A 26,268-nucleotide genomic window follows, 5' to 3' on the forward strand; every position below is an offset into this window, starting at 1 on the left:
TCTAGTACTTCTGCATTTTATAACATAGGCCAGATTCAGACTTGCTGAACCTAGACTGTTTGATATCACTTGAGCATTAAATCCAGCTTTTCAATGAGATACTGAAAGATCTAAGGCATCCGTTGCCTCCAATTAACTCTAAGTCCCTGTTTTTGCCCACATATTGCACTTTTAATTTGTATTTGCATTCTACTGTCTATTTGAATTGTCTGAACCAGTTTTGGCCACATTTTACTGCATACTGTACTAGTTCAGCTGCAGTATAATCCAGTTCCAGGTTTGCTGCTTCTGGGTCTGTTTTGTAACTTCTGAGCATCAAACTCAAGCCACCTTTGTTGGTGAAAGCCTTTCTACACCCTTGTGGGAGGAATGAGATGTCTGGATCCTATCTAATCGAGGATGACTCAGAGAGAGTGTCCTTATTAGCTAGTTTGAGTTAAAAGGGATATTTTATTGTTTTATTTAATCTCTGCATTTGCACTTGTTTGCGTGAAACATACCAGCATGCACTGACGCATAGTGGTGGTTACCATTGGTGGTTATAGACACAAACATTTTGCTTGTTAAATTTTCCCATAGCACTTTGCTTGTGGTCCTCCAGAGGTTTTTCGCGGTCCTACTCTACTGTCAGGTAGAACACTAAGCCTAGCCTCAGTGGTACCAGAACACCTCTCACCCACTAGCCATTCCTAAGTGCAACCTCTTTTCCTGACAATATAAATTTACCTAACACTATGAGCAGGCAAATTCCTACAGTTTCTCCAGCCAGCTTGGTCAACATGGGCATCCTGAGGCAGTGTAGCAACTGTGTTCACAGACATACATCTACTCCTAGTCTACACAAACTCAACACGTGAGAGATGCAACTATATTAAGAACCTTTAATCCATGCTCTCTCATACACCAGTCAGTACATATGACAATCAGTGGGTTATCAGCATGCACACCTCACCTCCAACTCCACCCAAACTCACATCACACATACCTACATATGTGGAGGTCCTCACCAGAAACATACCTAAACACCAGAGACCTCCCAGACACAAACATGCTACACATAATACTTCTTCTGCAGAACAAAATGTACATAACAGCTCACTCACCAGGGTCTCACCTGTCATAGGTTCATAGGTATGTAGTAGGCTATCAGCCCTATGGCCTATATAAGCCTAGCCAAAAAGTTCCCTGGCTTTCGACACCCAAGAAGGTTATTTTCCTGTGCCCCTGTTGAGCAGAGCCACAGAGGTGATCCCCAGGGTGAATTTCCTATTTCACATCCAACTGTCTAGATTCCCCTTAAAGAGAGCTAATGAGGGGCTTTGCTTGACATGAATGGGTAGTCTATTCCAAATTATGGGAAGTCTCTGGCGAATCTATCCCTCCAGCATGTTCTGTTTATTGTGGTGGCAAGGTTTAGGTCCCTGGAGAATGTGACATGGAGAGATTGGGTTTTCTTTTAATGTAGCATGTCCAACAGAACTGGGTTTGACATGGCTTTGTACGTTAGGCGGAGATCGCGATAGGTGACAGAGTACAGCTGGAGTTTTTAAGAGGCAGTCTGTTTATGGCATCTGTTTGAGGCCGGTAATCTTCTCAGTGAAGTATTTCTGTAGCCTTTCTAGTTGTTGCAGATGTCTTGCGAGGTACATGCCAAATGGAAAGTTGTACTCTATGATGGGTCTGATGAGGGATGAGTAGAGAGGAACAATGACCTATTTTATTTCTAGAGGAGAACCCTTTATTGATGAGTGCCACGTAGAAGGATTTCCTGACTACTGTGGTGATGTGATTTTTAAAGGAGAGACTAGTGTCCACGTGTCCCAAGGTCTCATCACACTTTTGGTGTTAAGTAGGCTACCGCCTATGTGGTAGTTCATGGGTACAGTGTTTTTCCCAAAGGAGATGACAATACACTTTTTGGCATTGAGCTTGAGGCCATAATTTTGACACAAGCATCAGTACCAATGAGGCTCCTTTGTAGAATGTCCACATCATTTGGCAATTTTATTATGGCTCCCAGTTTGCAGTCATCTGTGAATGTTGTTAGTCAAAGACCTGATGTATTAGCCTGAACATCTGAGAAACAGATGCAAAACAGGAGAGGACCCAGGACTGAACCCTGTGGTACTCCACTTGTCACTGGTTTGAAGTTGGATTTTGAGTCTGCTACTTTCACTGAGTGGGTTCTATCAATGAGCCAGTTGGCCACCCATCTTGTGACATCATGATTTATGCCCAGTCTAGTGAGTTTTTCTATAATTCCAGAGTAGGGAATGGTGTTGAAAGCCTTGTCGAGGTCAAGATATGCTGTGTGCACCACCTTACCATCATCCACGACTCTGGTGACTGCTTCAAAGAAGTCAATCAGGTTTAAGAGACATGATCTTCCTTTTACAAATCCAAATTGAGTGGGGTCCAGAGTTTTCAGGTTACCTATGTCTTTGTTTATAAGTTCCATGATGATACATTCCATGGCCTTGCAGACCAGTCTCGTCAGGCTAATGGGGCGGTAGTTTCTGGAATCTGTGATGGCACCCCATTTGTGGAGTGGGATAATCATTGCTGTGCACCATTCAGTAGGCACAAAGTCTGAAGTGAGGCTATGATTGAACATGCTACTTAGGTGGGGTGCCTGTTTGTTCTGTAGTTCATGCGGAACTCAGCCTGGGATGTTGTCTGGTCCCATGGATGCTGTGTTTTTGGCTTTGGAGAGTGCAGTCTTAACTTGTACATCCATGATTACAGGGGCTATTCATTCTTCCGGTATAGGGATGGGCCCATTCGGGGGTGAGGGGGGTAAAGTTTGCACTGAACCTATCCGCCAGGATGTTGGCAGTATCAGTTGGTTCTGTATATCTAGTGCCATTTTTCTGTAGCTCAGAGCAGATCTGAGTGTTTACATTGAGTTTCTTGACATAGCTGTAGAATGTTTTGTGGTTGTCTTTAGAATCAGTGGCAATTTTATTTTCGTAGCTAGCTTTGGAGAATTTTATGAAGGATCTCAGCTTCTTACTGAGGGTAATCAGGGAGTTCCTGCAATCAGGGGATTTTACTCTTTTTTGCAACAGTTTCTTCCTTCTGTTGCAGAGTTTGTTTATGGCAGGGGACCACCAGATTGGCTTCCTTTTTTTGGGTGGATAACGTTTTGGTTCTTTTGGGGATGGCACAACCCATGCACTTGTGTATGTGTTTATACAGTGCATTTGTATAAGATTCAGCAGTTGTACCTCTACTATCCATCTGCACAGGTGTAGTGAAGATCGCCACTTCTTTCTTAAGAAGCTTGAAGTTGGCTTTGGAGAAGTTTTTTTACAGTGGTTTCCTTAATGGGGGTGGAGGCGAAATATCGATGTCTATGGTGATTAGCTTATGGTCAGATCTGACCAGTGAGGAGATGACCTCTGGAGTTGAACATCTGTTACCCATGTTGGTAATGGCCAGATCCAGGATATTGCTGCCCCTGGTGGGGGTATGGACAAGCTGATCCAGGGCATTGGAATTATTGAATTCCAGAAAGCATTGAGCTAATGAGTTAGTACTTGAGTAGTTTTCCCAGTTGATGGTGGGCTAGTTGAAATCTCCCATTATTCTCCCATTATTAGGTATTGGGCTGAACCTTAATATTATTCAGTATATCAAGAAATGTGGAGTGGGCATCTTGGGGCATGGTGGGGGATCTGTAGCAAGCTAGAACCTGGATTGCAGTCTTGCCCAGTGTTAGTTGCATTTGGATAATTTCAGATACATTATATTGAGCAAATAGCCTGGAGGTATGGATATCCTTAATGAATATGGACACTCCTTTTCCTTTAGTGTTTCGGCCAAGGTTAGGTGGTCAAAAAGTGTGTTATGAATTACAGCCTGGTAATGCAGGGGTGCTCTCTGGAGTCTTGAACCATGTCACTGTTACTGCACAGATGTCAATGTTCTCCATATTGAGGAGTGCTTCGAGTGAGTGCATTTTGAGGTTTAGACGTCTAGCATTGAGTAGCATTACCCTCAATTTTTGCTTGCTTGTACCTGCTATGGTGGTGAGTTTGTCATTTGAACCTTGCCTAAAAAAGGCACTATAGGGGTGGCAAGAGCCTTAGCCAGTATTCGGAATCCCTGGGGCGATAGATGTAGGCCATCTCTGGCAAAGCATTGTGGTCTGTCGATCATGTCATCCCAGGCTGACAGATACTGGATCCCCTTAGAATGACACCAGAAGCTTAGCCAATTGTTGAAGTCAGTCATTTTGTCCTTGTGCTGTGGTATAATTCTGTGCAATGGCAGGATTCTACTCAGGGCTAGGGTCATACCTGCCTTGGCTACATGACCGAGAGTTCTTCAATGTCTCTTTTCATGTAGTCCATGGAGGTATGCCTCAGGTCATTCACACCAACATGAACAATGACAGAGTCATATTTGTACTTGTTGTGGAGTGACCTGAATGCGTGCGTTATGTGGCAGATCCTGGCACCTGACAGGCAGCTGACAGTAACTTTCTCCTTGTTTAGCCTGGTGAGTGGGACATCAATGTGCCTGACTAGAGTCGCCTATGAGAAGTGTGTTGAGTACGTTGTTTTGCCTTAAGGGCTGAGGTTGATTGGCACACTGATTTTGTGGTCTATGTGTCGTAGGGGGGGTGATGGTTGTTTTCGTTTCTTCTTTGGAGGTCTCTGTTGTTTGGGCAGATTTTTATTGACAGCCTCCGCAAATGTAGGTGTGTGTTTTGTGTTACTGTGTGTGGGTTTAAGTGGTATACAATTTGATGGACTATGTGTTGAGTATAGTGTGGTGTAGGTGTTTACCTTCTCCTCTTGACTGTCTAGTCCAGTCTTGGCTGCAGAGAGCTTGGCTTCCAGTTTGGTTATATAAGTGTATGTCTCACACGTTGTAGTGTTGAGTGGTAGGAGAGGGTTGTCGGTGTACATGAGGCAATAGTTACATTGCTTGATGATGCCCAGATTCATCAGGTGGACAGGATAAAACACAAGGAGCTGACCCTTAGACATGTCTAGATAGGTGCTTTTTAATTTAAGTACTAAAAAACTTTTCTCCTCCTAACAAGAGAGGAAAGTTGAGTGCTGCAGTAGTTTCTAGTTTATTTAGTGCAATGAGTTTTGAACAAGTGCTGAGCAGAAAGATGGGGTTTTGAGTGCTAAAACTAGAAGACTGGGTAGTTCTAAGGGAAAATTTGAAGAGTAGACTTTCTGGCGCCGGGAATAGTTTCACCCTAGTTAAACGGTACTGCGCGATTCACAAAATCGCTCAAACAGAGGTTTTTAAACAGAAAGATGAAAGGGATAAAAATAGCCCAAATGGCCAATAAAACTACAGTTTCTGAGCTGAAACCACTCCTCCAGTGACAGATAGGCTCTTCAAAGCTCACCACTCTCACTGATGAACAGAGAAGCTTCCCTCTATCTTAGAAAGGTCTGGGCAACACAGGAACTTACAAACAGCCCAGAATTCAGCTGACTCTGAAAACCAGACTTTACTAGTTCTAGAAAGGCGGGAAATGAGTACAGGAATAGGAAATCGCTGAATTGTGCATAAATTGTAGACTCCTGATTAAAAACCTAAACCAATGAAGGCCAGCTATAACACTACATTTGATACACATTTTTAAAATCAAAAGTAAATTATGGATGCTTATTACTATAGCAGTTAATTTTTACAGTACATGGAAGTATTTGTTATGAATAAAGTTTGGTGATGTATTTGACTCTATTTTTTTTTAATTAATTGTTTTTAGGCTCTCAAAGCCACCACCAGGAATCACATAAAACTCAACCATGCTGTTGAATCAGGAAAGGAGACTATCTTTAGACTAATTACAATTACTTGCTTATTTCTTCCATAGTCATTCTAGTTTAGAGCTCCATGTTCCTGATCAGCTTGGATGATGTCTTATCACAAACGCACAACTAATGAAGTTCCATTGTTCGAGTTAGAGCAAGCATCCAGACTCTTATGCCTTTAAGTATCCTCTGCATAAAACACTAAAGTTTGCATCCTTTAACATCTCAATAGATACACATCTTTCTCCAATAAATAAGCCAGGCATTATTTCATTCAGTTTTACAAGTCCCATTCTCAACATCCAAGAGCATTCCATATACACATTGGTCCAGCTAAGTATAGAATTATGTCCATGTTCTCGTTACATCCCAAAGTACCTCCAGTGAATTCCCACTCCTGGCCACCTAGGTGGTAGTGCTACAACATAAGATGCAAGCCCCACCCCCCCCTCCAAGAAAAAGCAGGGTTTCCCTCCATATCTCAAAACGGCTTTCTAATATATCACTTTCCTCATTCAAAACAAGACTAGTTGCTTTATTACCAAAAAAGTTGCTGATGTACTGACTTGTTGTTAGGATAACTGAACTAAGAGTAAATGCAGTATCCAATGGACAATATTTTACAATAACTACATGCCGCAGGCCTTAGGAGAACACCAACAGAAAGTGTTTCAGAATTGTGTTGCAAACAGTATTCTCAAGAGAATAAAATGTATTTGCCAGACTTTTTCCCTATTTATAAAGCAGCATTAATATTCGTTGATTTCAGACTTTCAAATCTTACACAGTTTCCAGTGATGGGGCTGTCTTACGTCATACCAAATAGTAAATGACTTAAAAGAGGCTGGCACACATTAATATAGTGCACCATAAATATGCTAAACTCACCTTTTGCTGTTTGAGTTTGTCATCTGCAGACAGTAATCTAATCTGTTCTTGTGCGGTAGCAGTATCCCCAGCTTTGTAGGCATCCTGAATATTTTGAAATGAGGAGGACTGAGTCAGGGAGGAATTGCCCAAAGTGGACTGTTTGCTTCCCATGTCCACACCACCTGTTAAATAAAAATAGTTTTATTAGCACTTCTACTGGCACTGCAGTTGAAAAGCACATCTGGAAAGATTTCTGAATTGCATCCTTAGTTACTGCCTGCTAGAACTAGGTCACAGTAGTTAACCGTCCACAGAGTACATTTCTCATTGTTATTTTTAAAAGGCCTGTTTAAGGTCTACTTACTTAAAGATGAGACAAGAGGCTCTACTTCTCCATAGCAGCATTTAATAGCCCTACTCTAGCAAAGCATGCGATTTCAACAAAAATTACATCAATACACCTCAAAGAAATTACAGGAAATACTCTAGCTCAGTAATCCATTGGGAAATTTAAGGCACATGCCCGTAAGTGCTGTCTGCCTTTTCCTTTGTGGTGCTGAAACAATTTATTTAAAGAGAAACAGAAAATTATTTTAAATAAGTCTCTAGCAGAATGATGACGTCATGATGCATGTTTCTGTTAGAAAAATAAGTGCCCTTTTCTATCTAAATAACTACTCTACAGTTTAAAATTCACTGAATAACAAAAGTCCTGTAAAGCCTATTTTAAGTATGCTTTTTCTGCTTAAGGTATTCAAGAAAACTCTCAGTTTTGTGCTAGACAAGTAGTTAGTGATATGCATTCAGCATCTGAAAACTATACAGTGGCAATATACGTGATGGCCTGTTAGCTCTAAAGTACTGTTTAATTCTGCTTTCCAAAGTAATTTCTATATGGAGCAATTCTCATTTATAAACACGATTAGCACCTAATATAAAAGCAGATTTAATTGTTTATGGATTCCAGCATTTTATTTACACACATATGATGTTTAATGATTCACTAGCAATTCATACTAGATTTCTTCCCTGTATGAGTTAGACATGGCCTTTAGTCTCATTTAAAGTGCAATTTGATTACTACATATCATTTTATTTTATTTTTTATCTTATCTGACATTTGTTTACTGGGAAACTCCGAATGGCATGAAAAAGTTATTTACTCACCATAACGTTCCATGTTTGTTGTCCATCTTGCCATTCATTTTTACTTGGATGGATTTGGAGGTGATCCTCTGCTCCAACTCAGTTGAATACACAGCTAGAAGTCTCAAACTTGGCTCGTGGCAAGGTAGGTATCCCATGATGCAGTGGTGCAACTCTCCAGATCTTGTTAGCTGCTAACATACTAATGAGCAAAATACATATATATATAGGTATGACCCCATGTCAAGGAGAAACAAGAGTCAAGGAGCTCACATAAAGGAGGAAATATCATCACCAGGTCCTCTAGGAGTCCTTGGACAGGGGAAGGAGGGAGGGGTCATAAGAATGAATGGTGAGACGGACAACAAACACGGAACATTATGCTGAATACACAACTTCTTTATGTTATGTTGTCCTGTCTTGCCTTCATTTTTACTTGGATGAAACAGCGTCCCTAGCACCTTTTTCCTGAGTGGCTTATGGGAGTACACCTTTGAGCACAGTGGAACCAAAGGAGGCTCTGTCCCTGAAGGTCAAATCCACTTTGTAATGAGTGATAAATGTATGAGAATTGGCCCACGTAGCTGCAATACAAATACTGTCCACAGACATTCTAGCCTGAAAGGCAGAGGAAGTAGCTAATGCTCTGGTTGAGTGACTTCTAATCCTGAATGGTAACTTTCTATTACTGGAGGTATAGATAAAGGTGATACAACTAGAAAGCCAATTTGAAAGGATGACTTTAGATACTGGCATACCCTTTTTTGCCTCAGAGAAGGAGATGAATAATTGATCATATTTCCTGAATTCTTTAGTTCTATGCAAATAAAATCTGAGCTGTCTATGCACGTCCATTTGGTGGAGTTTATACTCTGCCTTGGTTGGGGAAAAACATCGGGAGCTCAATGGATTGATTGATACAGTATTGAGAGCAAACCTTAGGTATAAAGGAAGGATTAGTTTGTAATGATACCCTATCCTTATGAAAGATCAGATATGGAGGTCTGACTGATAGTGCTTGCAACTCGAGATTCTTTTGGCAGAAGTTACAGCTATTAGAAAGATAGTCTTCCTTGAAAGAAATCTGAGGTCACAAGATGAAGAAGGCTCAAACGGTGGCAATGTTAGTTGAGACAGGACAAAATTCAAATCCCAAGGAGAAAGTGGTTCCTTAAAAGCAAGTCTCAATAAGGAAGTGCCTTTTAAAAATGCTTTACACAACCTGTGTGACATTATGTTAGGAGAATGGTCAGCAATTTGAAAATTCGAAATGGCAGCCAGCTAAACGCTAATCGTTGCTGCAGCCGAGCCTTGTTCGAAGAGTCCTGCCAGAAATTCTAAAATGGACTGAATAGGTGCAGAAAAAGGGTCAATGTTTCTATTTTGGGCCCAGTGAGAAAATCTTTTCCACTTGCTAGTATATAGTTTTCTAGCAGAAACTTTATGAGAGGACATCAATGTGTGTTTGACTGCTGGAGTGAAGTTTTGAAGCCTGACTAAATTGGGAAGTGGAGCAGCCATACTGTCAAGTTGAGGGTGTGGAGAGAAGGATGAAGTGCTCCTGACATATGTGTCAGAAGGTCTGGAACTGGGTCCAGAACCCACGGCTTCTCCTGAAGATAAGACAAGAGGAAGGGGAACCAAATCTGCCGAGGCCAATACAGGGCAATGAGAATCATCCTGCTTCCCAAGGATTTTGCTTTCTGGATGACTTTGAGTATGAGGGGAAATGGGAAAAGCATAAAGAAGTCCCGAGGGCCAATCATGTACAAAGTGCATCTCTCTGTGTCTCCCCTGGAGGGAGAAATAGGGCAAAGTAGCTGCTGCACTTGACATTCATGGCAGTGGCAAAATGATAGCAGCAAGGCTGACCCCATTTCCAGAAAATCACTTCCATTACGTTCTGGTTCAGAGACCACTCATGAGGCATCAGTATTGCCCTGCTGAGTTTGTCTGCTATCATGTTGGATTTCCCTGGATGTGTGTTGCTACTAGAAAGTGTTCAGAAGAAATTGCCCATTGCTAAACTTTCAGGGCCTCGTGACAGTGGGTATGATCTGGTTCCTCCTTGTTTGTTTATGTACCAAACCACCGATATATTGTCGGACTGTATTGCAATTGTCCCTAGTGGTAGAGAGTCGTGAAGTGGTTGCAATGCCAGAAACACTGCTCTCATCTCTAGAACATTGATATGCAAGTGGGCCTTGTGGTCTTGCCATATACCTTGGACTGTCCTTCCCAGATAATGCCCCCCCCCCTATCTGGGAAGCATCTGTGGTCACTGTAGCAACAGGTTGTTGTGGAATAAAGGGCCTCCTGATAGTCACATGGTTGGACTGAATCCACCACCATAGGTCCTGTTTGCATGACTCCATTATTCTGATCAGATGGGAAACAGGAAGTTCTTGAAGCTACCACTGGGAGAATAGGAGCCATTGAAGGATTCACATATGTATCCTGGCAAGAGGAACTAGTGTTACGGTTGAACCACTGTCCCTTGAAGTTTCAGAACTACCTTTGCCTTTACCTTGTCCTTTGGCAGAAGGTGAAGTATTTGTTGTTTGAGGGCTGAAATTCTGTCGGGTGAAGACGTGTCATCATGGAAACAGTGTCTAGGTTTGTGCCTATGAAGGTAATATGTTGACAGGGCAACAAGACAGACTTTTGTAAATTGACTGTTATGCCTAATTGAGCACATATTTCCAATGTCACATCCCTGGCCTGTTGGAGTAGATGCTTGGTGGTGACAGTTAGGAGCCAGTCATCCAGATACAGAAACACTTGGAATCCAAGACATCTCAAGTGAGCTGTTACTACTGCCATGCACTTGGTGAACACACTCGGGGCTGTAGTGAGACTAAAGGGCAGAGCTCGTCGGAACTGATAATGACTGGCTCCCAGCCAGAAGCATAAGTGACTCCTTGATGCTCTATCCATTTTTATGTGGTAGTACGCATCTTGGAGTTCTACTGAGCACATCCAATTGTCTTTCCCTCAGAAGGGAAGTATTAACTGCAGTGTCATCATTCGGAACTTTGACTTTTTGACAGATTCATTTAACTTGCTGAGATGCAATATGGGTCTCCAGTCCCCTGTTTGTTTTGGCACCAAACAGAATCTTGAGTAAGTTCTGAATCCTGTTTGGTGTGCGGGGACTTCTTGGATGACTCTTTTGTCCAGCAACTTTTGGATCTGCTTAGATTGGGTGGAACATCTCGGATTGTTCTAATTTGAGAGACAGGATGGTAAAAGGGAATGGAATATACTCTGGATATTATGCTTTATACGCACCTGTCTTATGTGATACTTTGCCAGGCTTCTGGGTACAAAGACAAGCATCCCTCAACTGCCTCCAGAGTAGAGCAGGCAGGCCTTCTTTCAGGAGCTCTAAGAGGGACATCAGTGAAAGGAATCACAGTCACCCTGGTTTTGCAGACCCCTTCTGCCTTTAGGATGACATCTACCATTGTTGCCTCCCCCTCTGCCCCTGGGGAAGGATTCACTTCATGCATCTTGGAAAGCTTCCTTGAATCATTTGAACCACATTTTTCCACTCTTGTGACCTTTAGGATAAGGTCTTGAAGGTACTGAAAAATGTACTCCAACAGCAGAGAGAGTTTTCCCTTCCTGCTCACATCTAGTGAGTGTGTCTTTTACTTTGGATACAAAAAGTGAGGAACCATCAAATGGGGCATTACTAAAGGTAGACTTAAAAGGTTCCACAAAATTACACAAGTGCATCCAGGAGTGTCTCCTCAAAGAAATTCCTGAACCCGCTTCCCTACTCGCTCCATCCATTGCATAAGATATCAGTCTCATGGAGAAGTTGACGATAGAATTTAAGGTTGACAGCTGGGAGGAGACTTTCTCAGTCACCCCCACAGCTAATGAATCTTGCAGAATATATCCTAGATCTTTCAAGAGATCTCTTTGCAGCCTTGTAAACTGAGTGAGGTAGTTCAGTGTTGGAGTGTAAAAGTCATTGACGAAAAGACATGCTTCCCGTATCTGTCCATCAGTTGAGAATCTTTGTTTGGAGGATAAAGAAATGTCAGACAGTTCCTTCTTGGTGGCTGCTTCCACCACCATAGCATCTACAGGTACACCTTTTGTAAGAAAATCTTTACCAGTAGGGGCTGACAAAAACTTGTCTGGCCTCTGAGGGACTAGTTCCATAGTGTCAGGTGACTCCCACTACTTTCGACTAAGTCCATTAGCTCATCAAAGGGCGGAGATACCCAGGAGGCTGAAAGTTGAGATCCAAAGGCCTTCAGGTACACCAACACCTCATCAGAAGGGTTGATGGTTTTCCAGCCACCTCTCTGCTTTAGGATCTCCAGGATATCTGTAAATGAGATATCTTTACAGGATGACCATGGGGACCCTTCTGACTCTTCAAGATCAGTGTCTGAGGTGACAGACTTATCAGGGGAGCCTTTATGTTTCCTCCTGCATGTCCTCTTTCGAGGGAGCTCCTCAGAAGGGTATTCTGGGGAGGCCTCAGAAGAGAGGGGTATGCCCAGTGGGGCTTCCTGAGGCACTGAATCTCTGCTGTCCTGTGGATAGGGTGGTGCCGAGACAGTAGCAGGTGCCTTGGGGGGGCAAATGCCAGTATCCCTATGTAGAGCTGTAGAGGGGGACAGCACACTCATCAGCATGAATGCAGAACCCACCAGTTCTGAGGATATCTCCAGCTCAGAGAAGACAGAGGACACCCCTGACTGCAGAGAGACTGATGTGGGAGCCGAGCTCACACAAGCAGATGCACCGAGGGGTAGGTTCGGAACCAAAGAAGTTCAGGTCTGAGCACCCTCCCGGGCCCAACCAGAGAACCCCGGCTCCCAGATGGCACCAAGAGTGTCGGAGCAGACATTGGTTCCATAATCTCTGAAGGGGGTCCTGGAACAAACGGCTCTACAGTAAGCCTTACCAGGCACTCTGGCTCCGAAGATCCAGCTTGGCTCAGTGGAGGAACAACAGTGGATGCAACAGTCTTGGAAGGCTCCAAGACCTGTTGGGTCAGCGCCGAGAATAATTTAGCTAGTGCTGGCAACTTCAAGAGTCTGCACACCACACGCTCCATGTCATCATCAGATAGGCTCCTAGTGGACCTGGAGGATAGAGATGGTGAATGAAATCTCTCCAGAATGGGAGATCTCAAGGTTTGGGAGACAGGTGGAATATCAATGGACCAGTTCTGAGACATGGTATCTTTTGGCTCCGAAGACCTTGGGGCCGAAGAACCAGGTTTGTCAATAACGATTATCTCCATTGGTTCCGAGGCCTGTAGAGCTGAGAAGGTAAATTGCTGATAAAGTTTAGACAATTTTTCAGGGGGCTCAGACTGAGCCGAAGAGACAGGAGATGGTCTTTTAGATGGTTTATTCCTCTTGGAAGAAGAAGAAGCACTCTGGACAACTTCCCCAAAGGTTGGTTTCAAGAGCCCCTTGACAATCAACTTGTTTCTCCTCTTCTGTAACACACATGCACTAAAGGAGTGGCAGAAAGTGCAATTCTCCTGGAGATGGATAGCTCCCAAACAGTATACACAAATGACATGTCCATCTGTAATAGACATTTTCTAGGTACATTTCTGACATTTCTTAAATCCCAAAGGTGTATGCTCTTTCTCCCTGGTATCTTTAGACATACTGAAAGAAAAGAAGGTCCTAAAAGGATTACAAACAGCAAAAAACTTAGAGCACTATAAACACACACTCTAACTTAAACACTGCACATCTAAGAAATATAATTAGAAAAACTAGCTTTTGCTCTGACTAAAAACGAACACTAGGATTTCTAATTTAAACGGACCTTGACAAGTAAGTAGAAGAAAGAATATACTAACACTAACACTACTAGCCCTCTAACTAAAACGGGCAATTACCTCTCTAATTTAAACAAGCTAAGTAACTAACTAGCTAAGTAAGAGTGTAGAAATCAACACACAACACTACAGTATTTTAAGAAAGCACCACTACAGTAAAAAACAAAGACAATGGGATGCAAGTGCAGGCCCAAGAAAAAAATGACGGCCAAACAGCACACAACAGCAGTAAAGGAGGTAAACTAAGCTACACACTAAAGCTACGGTATCACAGCACACAATACTCTAACGAAGAAAATGCTAAGTAGTTTAAGCTAATAAAATGTATAAGACAAAAAACTTAGCCACGGCCAAGAAGAATACATCCAACCTCGTAAAGCAGCAAACGAGATCTGGAGAGTCGCAGCACTGCATCATGGGATACCTGCCTTGCCAGGAGCCAAGTTTGAGACTTCCAGCTGTGTATTCTGCAGAGTTAGAGCCGAGGATCATCTCCGAACCCATCCAGGTAAGAATGAAGGCAAGATAGGACAACATAACATTCCCATTTTTAATGGAGACCCGGGGAGAAAAGCTTCACAGACATAGTTCAATTAATAAACAACATAATATCAACACCAAAGTACAGTATCAAGTAGGAGAATCAACATACAGCATAAATAAAGTGAAATCACTGGAACACAGAGTACATATAGAATACCAGTAATAAAATACTGAATACCAAGTAAAATACTATCAATAATTATAACTGATTATAAACATGTAAAATATAGGGGCGGCCACGGTGGTGCAGTGGTTAGCATTGCTGCCTCACAGCAAGAGGTTCTCCGGTTCGATCCTTGGCTGGGGTGCCTTCTGTGCGGAGTCTGCATGTCCTCCCTGTGGTCGCGTGGGTTTCCTCCGGGTGCTCCGGTTTCCTCCCACATCCCAAAGACATGCTGCAGGTGGATTGGACACTCTAAATTGTCCCTAGGTGTGCGTGTGAGTGTGCCTTCTGTGGAAGGTTGGGCGCCTGGCTGGCAACTCGACACCGTAAAACTCCACTGCCATTCAATGTGCGGACAAGGTGATCTGCTGTGGCGACCCCTAACCGGGAAAAAGCCGAAAGAAGAAGAAGAAGATAAACATGTAAAATATAGACAAAAGACTGAAATAAAGGAAGATATGAGAACATGAAGTTAAAGTATGGAGAAGTAACTGGAGGCTTGGCAAATTAGAGAAGAGTAAAAGGAAAGAGGAAAAAAGTAAGTGAAAGAGAGGGAAAAACATAAACGGTAGTGTGAGCCTGGTGTAAGACATTTACCCATAGAAATAACAGTAACAGCTGGTAAATTAGGGATGCTCAGTCTGTGAAAACTCGGTTAGGAATTCCTACTTGCCTTTTCATTCTGAATGGAAAGATGTCAAGTTAAATACCTTTAACCAATCTCACAAGTACTCTCCATGGTTTTCTCTTGATACCAGATCTTGCATCCATGGCAGCTAGTATCTTTGTGACTTATGAGTGAAGGCTGGGTAAGCAATGCACATAACAATATACTACCCCTTGAACTACAGTCACATACTAGTCCGTCCCCACTTCTGTTGTTAACATGACACTACCAGCAGTTACACAAACTTGTAAATATTGTAACAGAGAAAGTATCTCTACCAAGTCCTATACTCTTCCATGTTAGAAACCAATTTTCTCACCAAGTTCATAAACAAAGTACAGTTGTCTAAAATTTTGCATAACAGTAGATGTCCTTCTCTTCACTGTTGTAGTAGTATTTATAATTGGGATCCCCTGCCAAGAGAAGCCTGACGTCCAGCCAGTGTACCAAAGTCTTTTGGTTGTAAAGGGTATACCGTATTCACATGTATGCTCCCATGCATGACGTAGGGCATAAAACTGACATCTGGAAGTACTGTCCTAGTAACTGAAAAGCCCCAGTAAGAATGACAGTCCAAGGATAAAAATAGATAGAAAACACATCCAGAAGGAAAAAGGACCAGAGGAGGAAGGAGGGAGTGAATACTGCAAGAGTGAAGAAAAGGACATCTACTGTTATGGTAAGATTTTACACAACTGTACTGTGTCCTTCCATATCACTGTCATAGTATTCTTTATAACAGGGACAAAGCAAAAGCTCAGAAAGAAGATAGGGGGAAGAAGGGCCAGCAAAGCCCTCTAGGAAGCCATGCAGAATGGCCCTGGTAAAACCACCTCTGGCCCTAGAAATCGCATTCAACTTGTAGTGCTTAGTAAAGGTATGCACAGAAGTCCAGGTTGCTGCCTCAAGAATAGAATTAGTATCCAAACCCTTGAAAAAAGGAGCAGAATAAGTCACAGCTCAAGTGGAATGAGCCTTAACAAAAGAAGGAAGCTCTTCCCATGAAAAGAATAGCAAAAAGAAATGGCTTTAGATATGCAGAAGAAATGGTTTGTCTGGAAACAGTCAAATCTAAAGACCTAAGATGAAAAGAAGCGAAACATTGATCAGATTTACAAAAATCTTTAGTCTTATCCAAATAATACCCGTGTTGTCTATGCAAATCCAAGGTATGCAAAACCTCCTCACTAGCACACTGCAGAGAAGGGAATAAGTGGGCACATGAATACACTGATTAAGAGACAACTCATTAACCACCGTGGGCATAAAAAAGGATGAGTACAAAGGGACATCTTGCCCTTATGGAAAACTAAAAAAGGAGGAACAAGCATAAGGGCTTGCATCTCAGACACCCATCTGGCAGAAGTAAGGTCCAAAAGAAGAATAGTCTTCAAAGAACAATGCTGTAAGGAAGCTGAAGCTGCAGGCTCAAAAAGGAGCCTGAGTTAACTTCTCTAAAACAAAATTAAGGTTCCAGGAAGGAGAGGCAGGCTTCCTGGGAGGCATAATATGACTGATACCTTGAAGAAACTGGCCTCAAATCTAGCAGCTAAAGGGGGAGTCAAAGGCAGACAAGCAGAAATACCCAATAGGTGGGCTTTAACAGAAGAATAGGCCAAGCCAGCATTAAGCAAGTCACACATATAAGTGAGAACCAAAGGAACATCCACAGTAATTGGATATGGGTTATGAAAAAGACACCAAAATGAAAACCACTTCCATTTGGATAAGATTTCCTAGTAGTGGGTTTCCTGGCCTCCTGCAAGACCTGAATCACGTCCTCAGAAAAAAGGTGTCTGTAATGGATCAAAACCCACAATGTCAGTAGAATCGTGGACATGTGGGCATGGATGAGAGAGCCCTTGTTTTGTGTGAGTAGGTCCACCCTGTGAGGTAACTTGTGATGATTGCTCTTGGCAAGATGCAAAAGAAGAGGCAACCAATGCTGTCTGAGCCAAAGGGGAGTCATCAGAAAGATTTTGGGAGCATGCTGTTTTACCTTGAACAGGACTTTCAGAATGAGAGGAAGGGAAGGTAATGCATAAAGAAACGTCCCCTTCCAAGAAAAAGAGAGGGTATCCACCTTCCAGGCCAGAGGGCGTGAAGTTCTGGCACAAAATAGAGGAAGTTATCTGTTCAGAGGGAAAGCAAATAGATCTACTTATGGAGAACTCCAATAGTGGACAATGTCCAGAAACACATCCTGTGAAGCATCCACTTGTGGGATAGTGTTATGGACTTATTCAGAGAATAAGCCACTATATTCTAATCTGAGGGAACGTAAACTGCCTGAAGGGTCACCTGACTCTTTATAGCTAGCTCCCAAACCTTAAGGGCTAACCTGCACAGGAGATAAAACCTTGCTTGTTGACATACCACATCACTGTAGTATTGTATGTGAGAATCTTGAGGGACCCTGGAAAAAAGAGAATTAAAATTCCAAAGAGCCTGCAGAACAACTCTCATCTCTTTCCTATTGAGGTGGTCTTTCTTTTGTCAAAGCGACCAAAGGCCTTGTATCTTCAGAGGGTCAAAGGAGGCCCCCATTCTATGTCTGAGGCATCCATGAAATGTTCCTGAGAGGGGACTGGAAGTTATAAAGGAAGCCCTGGGTTGAGGGACAACTGATGAATCTACCACTGAATCCAGCTGGAGGCATGGAAGTAGAGGGACTAGAAAATCTAAAGGATGAGAATGTTGAAGCCAAACTGACTTTAGAAACCACTGAAGATTTCTCATGTGAAGTTTGGCTACATGAAGCATAGGAATGGTGGAAGTCATGTAACCCAGAGCACTCAGAAATTCTTTGGCTGTCACTGAAGCCAGAGGAAGAAGGGACTGAAAGAAAGCAATGGGAATTAAAGCCTTTGGAAGAGGCAAGGATGCCAGCATTGGAACAGTCTGCATCCTGCAACCCAGAAGAACATGATCCTGAGAAGGAATCAGGAATAACTTCTGGAAATTTACTGTAAACCTCAGGCTTTGTAAGACAGAAATGGTAAAGTGTAGATGCTGAAGTAAGATCTCTTGGAGGAGGCCTGAATAAGTAGGGCATCCAGGTAGGGAAAGACCTGTACCCCCCTTAGCCTGCAGAAAGCAGTCACAGGAGTGAGTCATTTGGTGATGACACTTGGGGAAGTAGAGAGGCCAAAGGGCAAAGCAGAAAACTGAAAATGCCAGGAAGCAACAGAGAAACTAAACTTCCTGAAAAAGGGATGAATAAGAATGTGTGTAGATAAGCATCCTTGAGATCCAGGGAAACTAGAAAAGCCTGAGGAAGTAGTAAATGAAACAAGGTTTGAAGGGATAGCATTTAAAACGAAGGGACCTTCAAAAAAGTGTTTAGCTGAGAAAGATCCAGAATAGGTCTCCATGTGCCTCCTTTCCTGGGGACCAAGAGCATTCTGGAATATAACCCCTTCCCCCATGAGAAGATGGAACCTCTTGAATAGTTCTTTGAGCCAACAGGCCCTGAAGCACCTTGGAAAAAAGGGCAATTGTTCCTGATGAGCCTGAGCCTATAAGGGGGGGGGGGGATTTCAAAACTATGTAATAAACCCTGGCAAATTATGGAAATAATTCATGATTCTTGGGAGATTTTTACCCAAACAGGACGGGAAAGATGCAGAGAAAGAGAAATGTGACTGAGAAGAACAGGATAGTCAGACAGCACCTGTTTTTTCAGGAAAAGGAGGCTTCTGAGTAGACGTCTGGGTAGTCTTAACAGGGGGAGCCCTTCTACCACCTGTTTTACCTTTGGGGGGGGAGGTGGAGACTATCTACACACAAAAGTAGGCTTATTAGGATGATTTCTCTCAAACTTGGGGCACAGGGGGAAACAAAAACATGCTTCAACTCCTGTAAGGCCTTACCCTTTTCTTGCAGGGACTTAAACAACTCCGCAGCAGCAGCAGCTCCAAACAAATGTTTATAATCCAGAGGAGTATCCATTATTTTTCCCTTGGTATCATCAGGTAAAGGCTGAAGTCTGAGGAAGGAGCAACTCATCAAAACAGATCCAAAAGCATCAGCCCTAGATGAGCATCAGCTGCATCAAAGCAGCATTTAATGGAATGGCGATGTACATGAAAGGACGTCCCAAGCAAAGCAAGAGCAGAGACCTTCCACTCAGAATCAGTGAGATCAGAAATAGTGTGACAAGCTTGGGAAAGAACAGCCAAAATGTACCTAGTCATGTGAGTCTGATAGCCCTAAAGGCTAGGGTAGCAGACATATACACCTTTTTACCAAGACTCTCAATGGCTCTGTTATCCCTATCAGATGTCAGCAATTTAGTAGAAGGCAACAATTTGAAAGGCTTATCAGAAGCCAATGATGCTGCAGAAGGATCAGCAGAGGGACCCACATAGCGACTTGCAATTCTCAGGCACTTTATAAAACCTATCAGGTTTTTTGGGAGCAGGGGGTTGAGAATCAACAGTCTGAGAAGTAGTAGAAAAATGTCCAGGGCAGCAAGAACTGGAGGAACAGTTGAGGACTTTAAGACTCCATTTGCAAAAGCTCATACTACCTCTTCTGAACATCAGACACTTAAGTACAGTCCCATTTAAAAAATTCCATCATTCTGGAAGCCGTACCACCAAATGAAATCTCCTCAAAAGGAGAATCAGGACTGATAGACTCTTCTTCAGAACCATAGTCCAATGGTGAAGGAAGCTGGGAAGAGTAAGTCAGAGACTCTACATCTGAATCAGCAGCATTCATCTCAGAAGAATCTTGTTCCCTAGGACTCTTAAAAGGGGTAGAAGACCAGGGGGGAGCAGGAACAGACACTCCCTGTGGAGGCTTGAGAGCCATAAGGGCATTAAACAAGCCTTGAGTGAAGTTCTGCCATTCACTCTGAGGATCCTTGGGAGCTAGCAAAATATGTTTAGTTTTCTGCATCTTTTTCAGAGGGACATCAGCCTTGAATAATTTTGGAGGCTCTGACCCCTGATGGTAGTTAATAATGGTAATCGGGACCACTTCCCTAACTAAAATTTGAGGAACACGCCTAGGCCCTTCAGTAATAACCAGCTGCAGTTGTCCCTGTACATCCAATTCAGACATCTGCAAAACCTCCATGGATATGCATGGTGTCAAGTCCATGCCAGCCTCCAAAGTGGCTGCAGCAGAGGAATCTGAAAAAAAACTGAACGCTCCTGTGAAGATATGTCAAGGCTGTCAGCCTAGCCAGATAGAATTTTGTAGATAATTCTGTCATTTGTAAATATTAATGTAAGCCACATGCTTGTTCTCTTAAATGTAAGAAAATTATGGTAAATGTGAACTTCAAAAATGTAACCACATTGCACTCTGCTGGAGGAAAGCTGATAAGTCAAGCATCGTATAACTGATCTCAAAACATGGAGGCAAGATGTCTGAATGAAGGAATACTTCCTATTGTTTTGAGACCAGAGCTAATGGCCAGAATTTACATGTATAATGTATTTTATTGCTCTGGCTTTCTGACCATCTGCAAGATCAAAAGGGCTGTTAAACACTGAATTTCTATTAGCCTGGGAAAAGTACAGTTTTGTACCTACTATAAATGTAGATGTTCAAGTGTTCACCCTGCTGCAGTCATCACACTTGGGTTATCCTGTCGTCAGGTGGTCCCGCAGTCGGCCCGAATTCCAAAGTCTTGGTCTGGTGTTGGTTGCTGTCACTTCTTCCCTGACGTCAGTGCGCCAGGGGTATATAAGAGGCATCCAACGCCATTTTCTTCAGTTTTTCTTGTCCCAGATGTCAGGTGCCCCCAAAAGGTAGGCAAAATATATCTATATCTATATATATATATATATATATATATATATATATATATATATATATATATATATATATATATATATATATACAGATGACTATATAACTATATAAAAAGAAAACAAAACCCTTAGGTACAGGCAAATACACCACAGAGGTAGTATAGGATAAAGTGGTAGAGATAAGAGTGCAGGAGTCTTTCTCCTTTGTTCTGGGGATTTGGGAAGAAGGTGGGCAAGTGAATGGTTTGGTTTAGGGCCACACTGGATACCAGCTTTGGCATAAAGGAAGGATTAGTTCATAGAGAAACTCTGTCTTGATGAAAAATGAGGAAAGGTTCCACTGCCATTAGTGCCTGTAGCTCTGAGACTCTTCTAGCTGAGGTTATTGCTAGTAGTAAGGCAGTTTTCCATGAAAGAAATTTTAAACCAGCTGAAAAAGCTGGTTCAAAGGGCGGCAGTGTAAGCTTTTTCAGGACAAAGTTGAGATCCCAAGTAGGTGTTGGAGCTCTCCTTGGCGGTCTTAAGTTCTTAGCCCCTCTGAGGTACTGTCTTAGGAGTGGATGTGAAAATAAAGGATGATCCGTGCTGTAATGAGCTGAAATTGCTGAGGCGTGGATCTTAATAGATGAAAAGGAAAGTCCTTTGTGTAACATCTTAGTTAAATATTGTAGAATCTGAGGAATGTTCAGCTCCAGGGGATTTAGGCCTTTAGCCAGGTTCCAGGCGCAAAATCTTTTCCATTTGTCTGAATAGGTTTTCCTGGTGCTGGGCCTCCTGGCCTCCAGAATGACATCCATAACAGCTTTGGATAAAGGTGTTGGTTGATTGTTTAGGTAATTTGCCATGCCTCCAGGTTTAAAGTCTTGAGCTGGCTGTGTAGAATCAGATTGTCTCGCTGGGTGAGCAGGTGAGGAATTTGTGGCAAAATCCATGGTGGGCCCTGGGCCATGTTCCTTAAAATTAGATACCAATGTTGGCATGGCCAGTCTGGTGCAACGAGAATCATTTGTGGCCTCTCTAATCTGACTTTCAGCAGTACCTTTGCTAGAAGAGGCAGTGGAGGGAAGGCATAGACTGTTAATGTTTTCCACCTGAATGAGAGGGCATCTACTTTCCAAGCTAGTAGATGGAAGGTCCTTGTGCAAAATTTTTGAAGTTGGTGGTTGTAGGGGCTTACAAACAGATCTATGTCTGGGCGTCCCCATTGTTGAGCTATCATTGCAAATACTTGTGGATCTAGTTTCCACTCGTGTGGATCCATAATGTTTCTGCTTAGGTCATCTGCCAATGTGTTTTTCTTTCCTGGCAGGAATTGTGCTTGTAATTGAACCTGGTAAGACAGTGCAGTGTTCCACAAGATCATTGGTTGCCTGCACAGAGGGTAGGAATGTGTGCCCCCTTGCTTGTTTATGTACCACATAACTGTGGTGTTGTCTGTCCTTATTAGTAATTGTCCTGGGTGTAGAACGTCCTTGAAAGCTGTTAGGGCATTCTGCACTGCTAGAATTTCTTTTTGATTGATATGCAGGTGTCTCTGATCTGTAGTCCATTTGCCCAGAATGCAATGTCCTGCCATGTGTGCTCCCCAGGCATAATCCGATGCATCTGTTGTCATAGTTTGCCTGGCTGTGGGTAAGGTGAAAGGCTGACCCTTGTTGAGGTGACATGCCTGTGCCCACCATAGAAACTCCTGTTGAAGGCAGGGAATGAGTGGACTCATTGTTTCCAAGCTGTGGCTGTGCTGAGTCCATACACTTTTCAGGTGCCATTGTAATTTCCTCATATGCAGTTTTGCAAATGGTATTAGTAGTATGCAAGATGCCATGTATCCCAAGGCCTGCAGAAATTTTCTTGCAGGGAGTTGGGTCTTTGTTGCCATTATTGTGAAATATTGAAACAGCTGTCGTTGTTTGTCTGGCGTGAGATAAGCCACCTGGGCCGTTGTATTCAAGCTGGCACCCAGGAATATTATGTTTTGTGAGGGCACTAGTTTTGATTTCTTTTCATTTACTGTGTACCCTAGGCAACTTAGAAGGTGTTTGACAAATGCCAGATGCTGTAAAAGAATGTCCTTGCTTTCTGTTTTAATAAGAGAGTCGTCCAGGTATGGGTATATTTGAATTCCTCTTTGTCTGCAGTATGCAATTACTGGTGCCAGGCATTTTGTGAAGACCCTGGGCGCAGTAGATAAGCCAAAGGGCAGTGCAGAGAATTGATAATGCGTTGAACCTGCAATGAAGCGGAGGTATCTTCTGCAATTTTGTCTGATAGGGACATGCAGTTATGCCTCCTTGAGGTCCAAAGTGACTAGCCAAGCATTCTTGCCCAGCATGGGAAGAAGCTGCTGTAGTGTTAGCATCTTGAATTTTGGTACTTGCAGATAGGTGTCCAGAATTGAAAGATCCAGAATGGGTCTCCATGCTTTGTCCTTTCTTGGAACTAGGAAGAGTCTTGAGTAAAATCCTTGTCCTTGCTCCTGTGTATGTACCTGTTGAATGGCTCGCATGTTCATGAGAGCTGTAATTTGTTTTTGTGCCTCTGCCCATTGATTTGGTGGCAGGTTTGGCATTCCTTTGATCCTTGGTAAGGTATGAAAGTGGAATCTATATCATTGAGAGACAATGTTTAGAACCCATTTGTCTTTAGTGATGATGTGCCAGTTGTCTGCAAAAAATGCTAGCTTTCCTCCCAAGGGTTTTGCCAGGAGAGATTTGCTTGGTAGTTTGAGGATGGAGTCATTGTGTCTGCCTTCTGTTAGCTTGGGGCCTGTCTTCTCCTCTTTTCTGGGTAGCAGAACCCCAGTGGCAAGATTTGTAAGGGCCCTGTGACTGACCTCTGCCCCTTGAGAGTCTGTATTTGCCCTTCTGTGATCTATCTGAAGCTGGAAAGGACGTATATTTTGTTGGCCAATTTCTGCTGAAGCGAGGGGGTTGTACCTGCAAGAAATCCTTGACCGTTTGCATAGATTTAGCCTTATCCTCCATTTTCTTTAAAACCTCTTCTGCTTTGACACCAAATAATACATCCTGTTGTAAAAGTGCATCTAATGATTTTGCTTTAACATGGTCAGGGAGGGTTTGCTCTTTTAACCAAGCATGTCTACGAATGACAGAGCCAGTAACAGCTGCTCTACTGGAAGCTTCCAATGAATCAAATCCGCATTGTAAAGTATGCTTGCCCACCTGTTCAGCTGCATGCAACAGATCCTGCATTTCCTTGAATTCAGGCTGTTCTGAATGTGTTTTCCTTTTTTGTTTTAACTGAGACATCAGGAATTGTTGATATTTCAACATGTGAAACTGACAATTTAATGCTCTCATAGCCAGAGTTGCAGATGTGTATATTTTCTTCCCCATCTATCTAGAGCTCTGGAATCTCTTTCAGAGGGCACGGGATTTTTAGCCATAGAAGCTTTTGCTCCCTTAGGACCCTGGGATATGGTTTCTGGGTCAGCTACACGGCTTTTATAATGGAATTTATGTGAGTCAGGTACTCTGTAGTATCTATCTGGTTTGTCTGGAGCAGGAGGTAGAGAGTCTGGATTTAAACTAGACTCCAAGTAGACATCATCCACAATATCTAAAACAGGAGAGATAGCAAGAGGTCTTTGCTGGGGTAATAAAAGGAACTCTCGGAGCCTTTTCTTAGAATCTGAGTAATCCTGGCTTTCCCAGTGGAAATGTTCCCTAATGTTATGCAATGTTTCCCCAAAGGAGTAGTCTTCAGGGGTAGATGCTGAGGGAATAGAGTCTTCAGCATCAGAATCCTCATAAGGTGAAAAAGTGTAATCCTGTTTCTTAGAAGAATCTGAAGAGAGAAAAACCTGGTCAGAGGATGCATAATCCTCCTCTTGTCTTGGTCTTTTATCAGGAGGGGGATGGGAACGCCTGATAAGGGTAATTAAATCTTCAGCCATCTTAAGCATCTGTTTCTTAGGCATGGGGCCTTGACCTGTAGATTGATGAACAGTTTTCTTAGGTTTTAAAGGAGTTTTAAGCTTAGCATAAGATTTAATGGTGAGTGTAGTCGGTCTGAAGACACCTTCTGCAACCGGAGGTGTTTCCTCTGCACCGGTATCTAATTCTGCTCCGGTGTCGGTGGATGGCTGTGTCGGCCTAGTAGACTCCACTTGGGAGTCGGCAGCTGTCCGGGGTTCCAGCTCTGCAGTCGTCAGGGGCTGTGTAGGCGCCTCACTGAAAACCAGAGAACCAGCGACAGGCCCAGCTGAGGCCTTGGGGTCTGGCTTATTCCTAGGCTGCCTGTCCTTATCCTTGCGTTTTTTATGAATTGCGGTCATCAGCTGCTCCAACGGCATGATATAATTAAATTTCCTACCAAAGTAATGCCGTGCAAAGTCAAAACAGCGTTTGATAGTGCGTTTATTAAACCTAGCGCAAAACCGACAACCTGTGAAGTCGTGGTCTGGACCTAGGCAAGGAATACAATAGGAATGGAAGTCTTTATGAGGTATTTGCTTCCCACAAGAAATGCAATTGTTAACTTTTTCTGACATCAGACTGAGGGAAGAAAATGTTCCCCAACGGGGTACTTAGCTTTATTGAAGACTTCGGACTGAAATTCAAATAGAAAATCTCAGGTGTCGGTCGACCGGCGCTTGCGAACTGCATCTGCTTCGGGCACCACGCGGCAAGAAAGACTGAAGAAAATGGCGTCGGATGCCTCTTATATACCCCTGGCACACTGACGTCAGGGAAGAAGCGACAGCAACCGACGCTGGACCAAGACTTTGGAATTCGGGCCGACTGCGGGACCGCCTGACGGCAGGATAACCCAAGTGTGATGACTACAGCAGGGTAACACGATGAACATCAGAGAAGAATGATGTAATCTGAAATGAGTCAGTGATACTGTGTTATCATTTTAAGGAGAGAGAGAGAATCAGAGCATATTGCATTGGTCTTCAGAACTGACCACTCACCAGCACTTGCTATGCTCTGTCGATATGTAAGTTTGAACTTAGACTTTAGTGTTTCTCTTAGAAAAATATAGGAAATAGTAAGTTTAGTATAGCTGTTTTTTTCTGTATTGATGTCAGAACTATTCTAATGTATTATTTTATGCATTTTCCTGTGATCTCTGAACTCTTGACTAGCACTGTGTAGTAAGAAGTATTGTCTTGTGCTTTTATTATTTATTATTAAATATTTTTAAACCTTTCAACTGTGGCTGTTTTGTGTAGAGATAATTTAAGCTCTAGAGTACATTGCATGTATATAGTGACACTGGCCAAGCCACTCCAATAGGACTTAAAAAGTTCTGGTCACACTTACTAATTGGATAATAATATTGCACAGTAATAACTGGACACCCTTTAGTAAGGGCCTTTTTAGTAGCTGATAAGTAAGGGTCCTGGTGGCAGTGATCACCACCTTATAGCCTGGACAGAAGGGGCACAGATAGTGAACCTGTTCTAGCCTTCCGCAGGAGTGTCTGTGTGACTGCATATCAATCATATCTCATAGTTTGTGTGTGTGTGT

At 42.8% G+C, this 26,268-nt stretch overlaps 1 protein-coding gene across 1 annotated transcript in view; it reads right to left on the bottom strand.

The window, feature by feature from the left end:
- LRRK1 (leucine rich repeat kinase 1) overlaps positions 1 to 26,268 on the bottom strand; it is a 2,417,153-nt gene that overhangs the window by 1,892,486 nt on the left and 498,399 nt on the right. Inside the window, 1 exon segment of the mRNA XM_044078686.1 lies at positions 6,675 to 6,838. Within this exon segment, the coding sequence (XP_043934621.1) occupies positions 6,675 to 6,838 (164 nt within the window).

This window comes from Protopterus annectens, chromosome 7.part1 (genome assembly GCF_019279795.1).
Source record: "Protopterus annectens isolate FY-2018-M chromosome 7.part1, PAN1.0, whole genome shotgun sequence".
Lineage (NCBI taxonomy): Eukaryota > Metazoa > Chordata > Ceratodontiformes > Protopteridae > Protopterus > Protopterus annectens.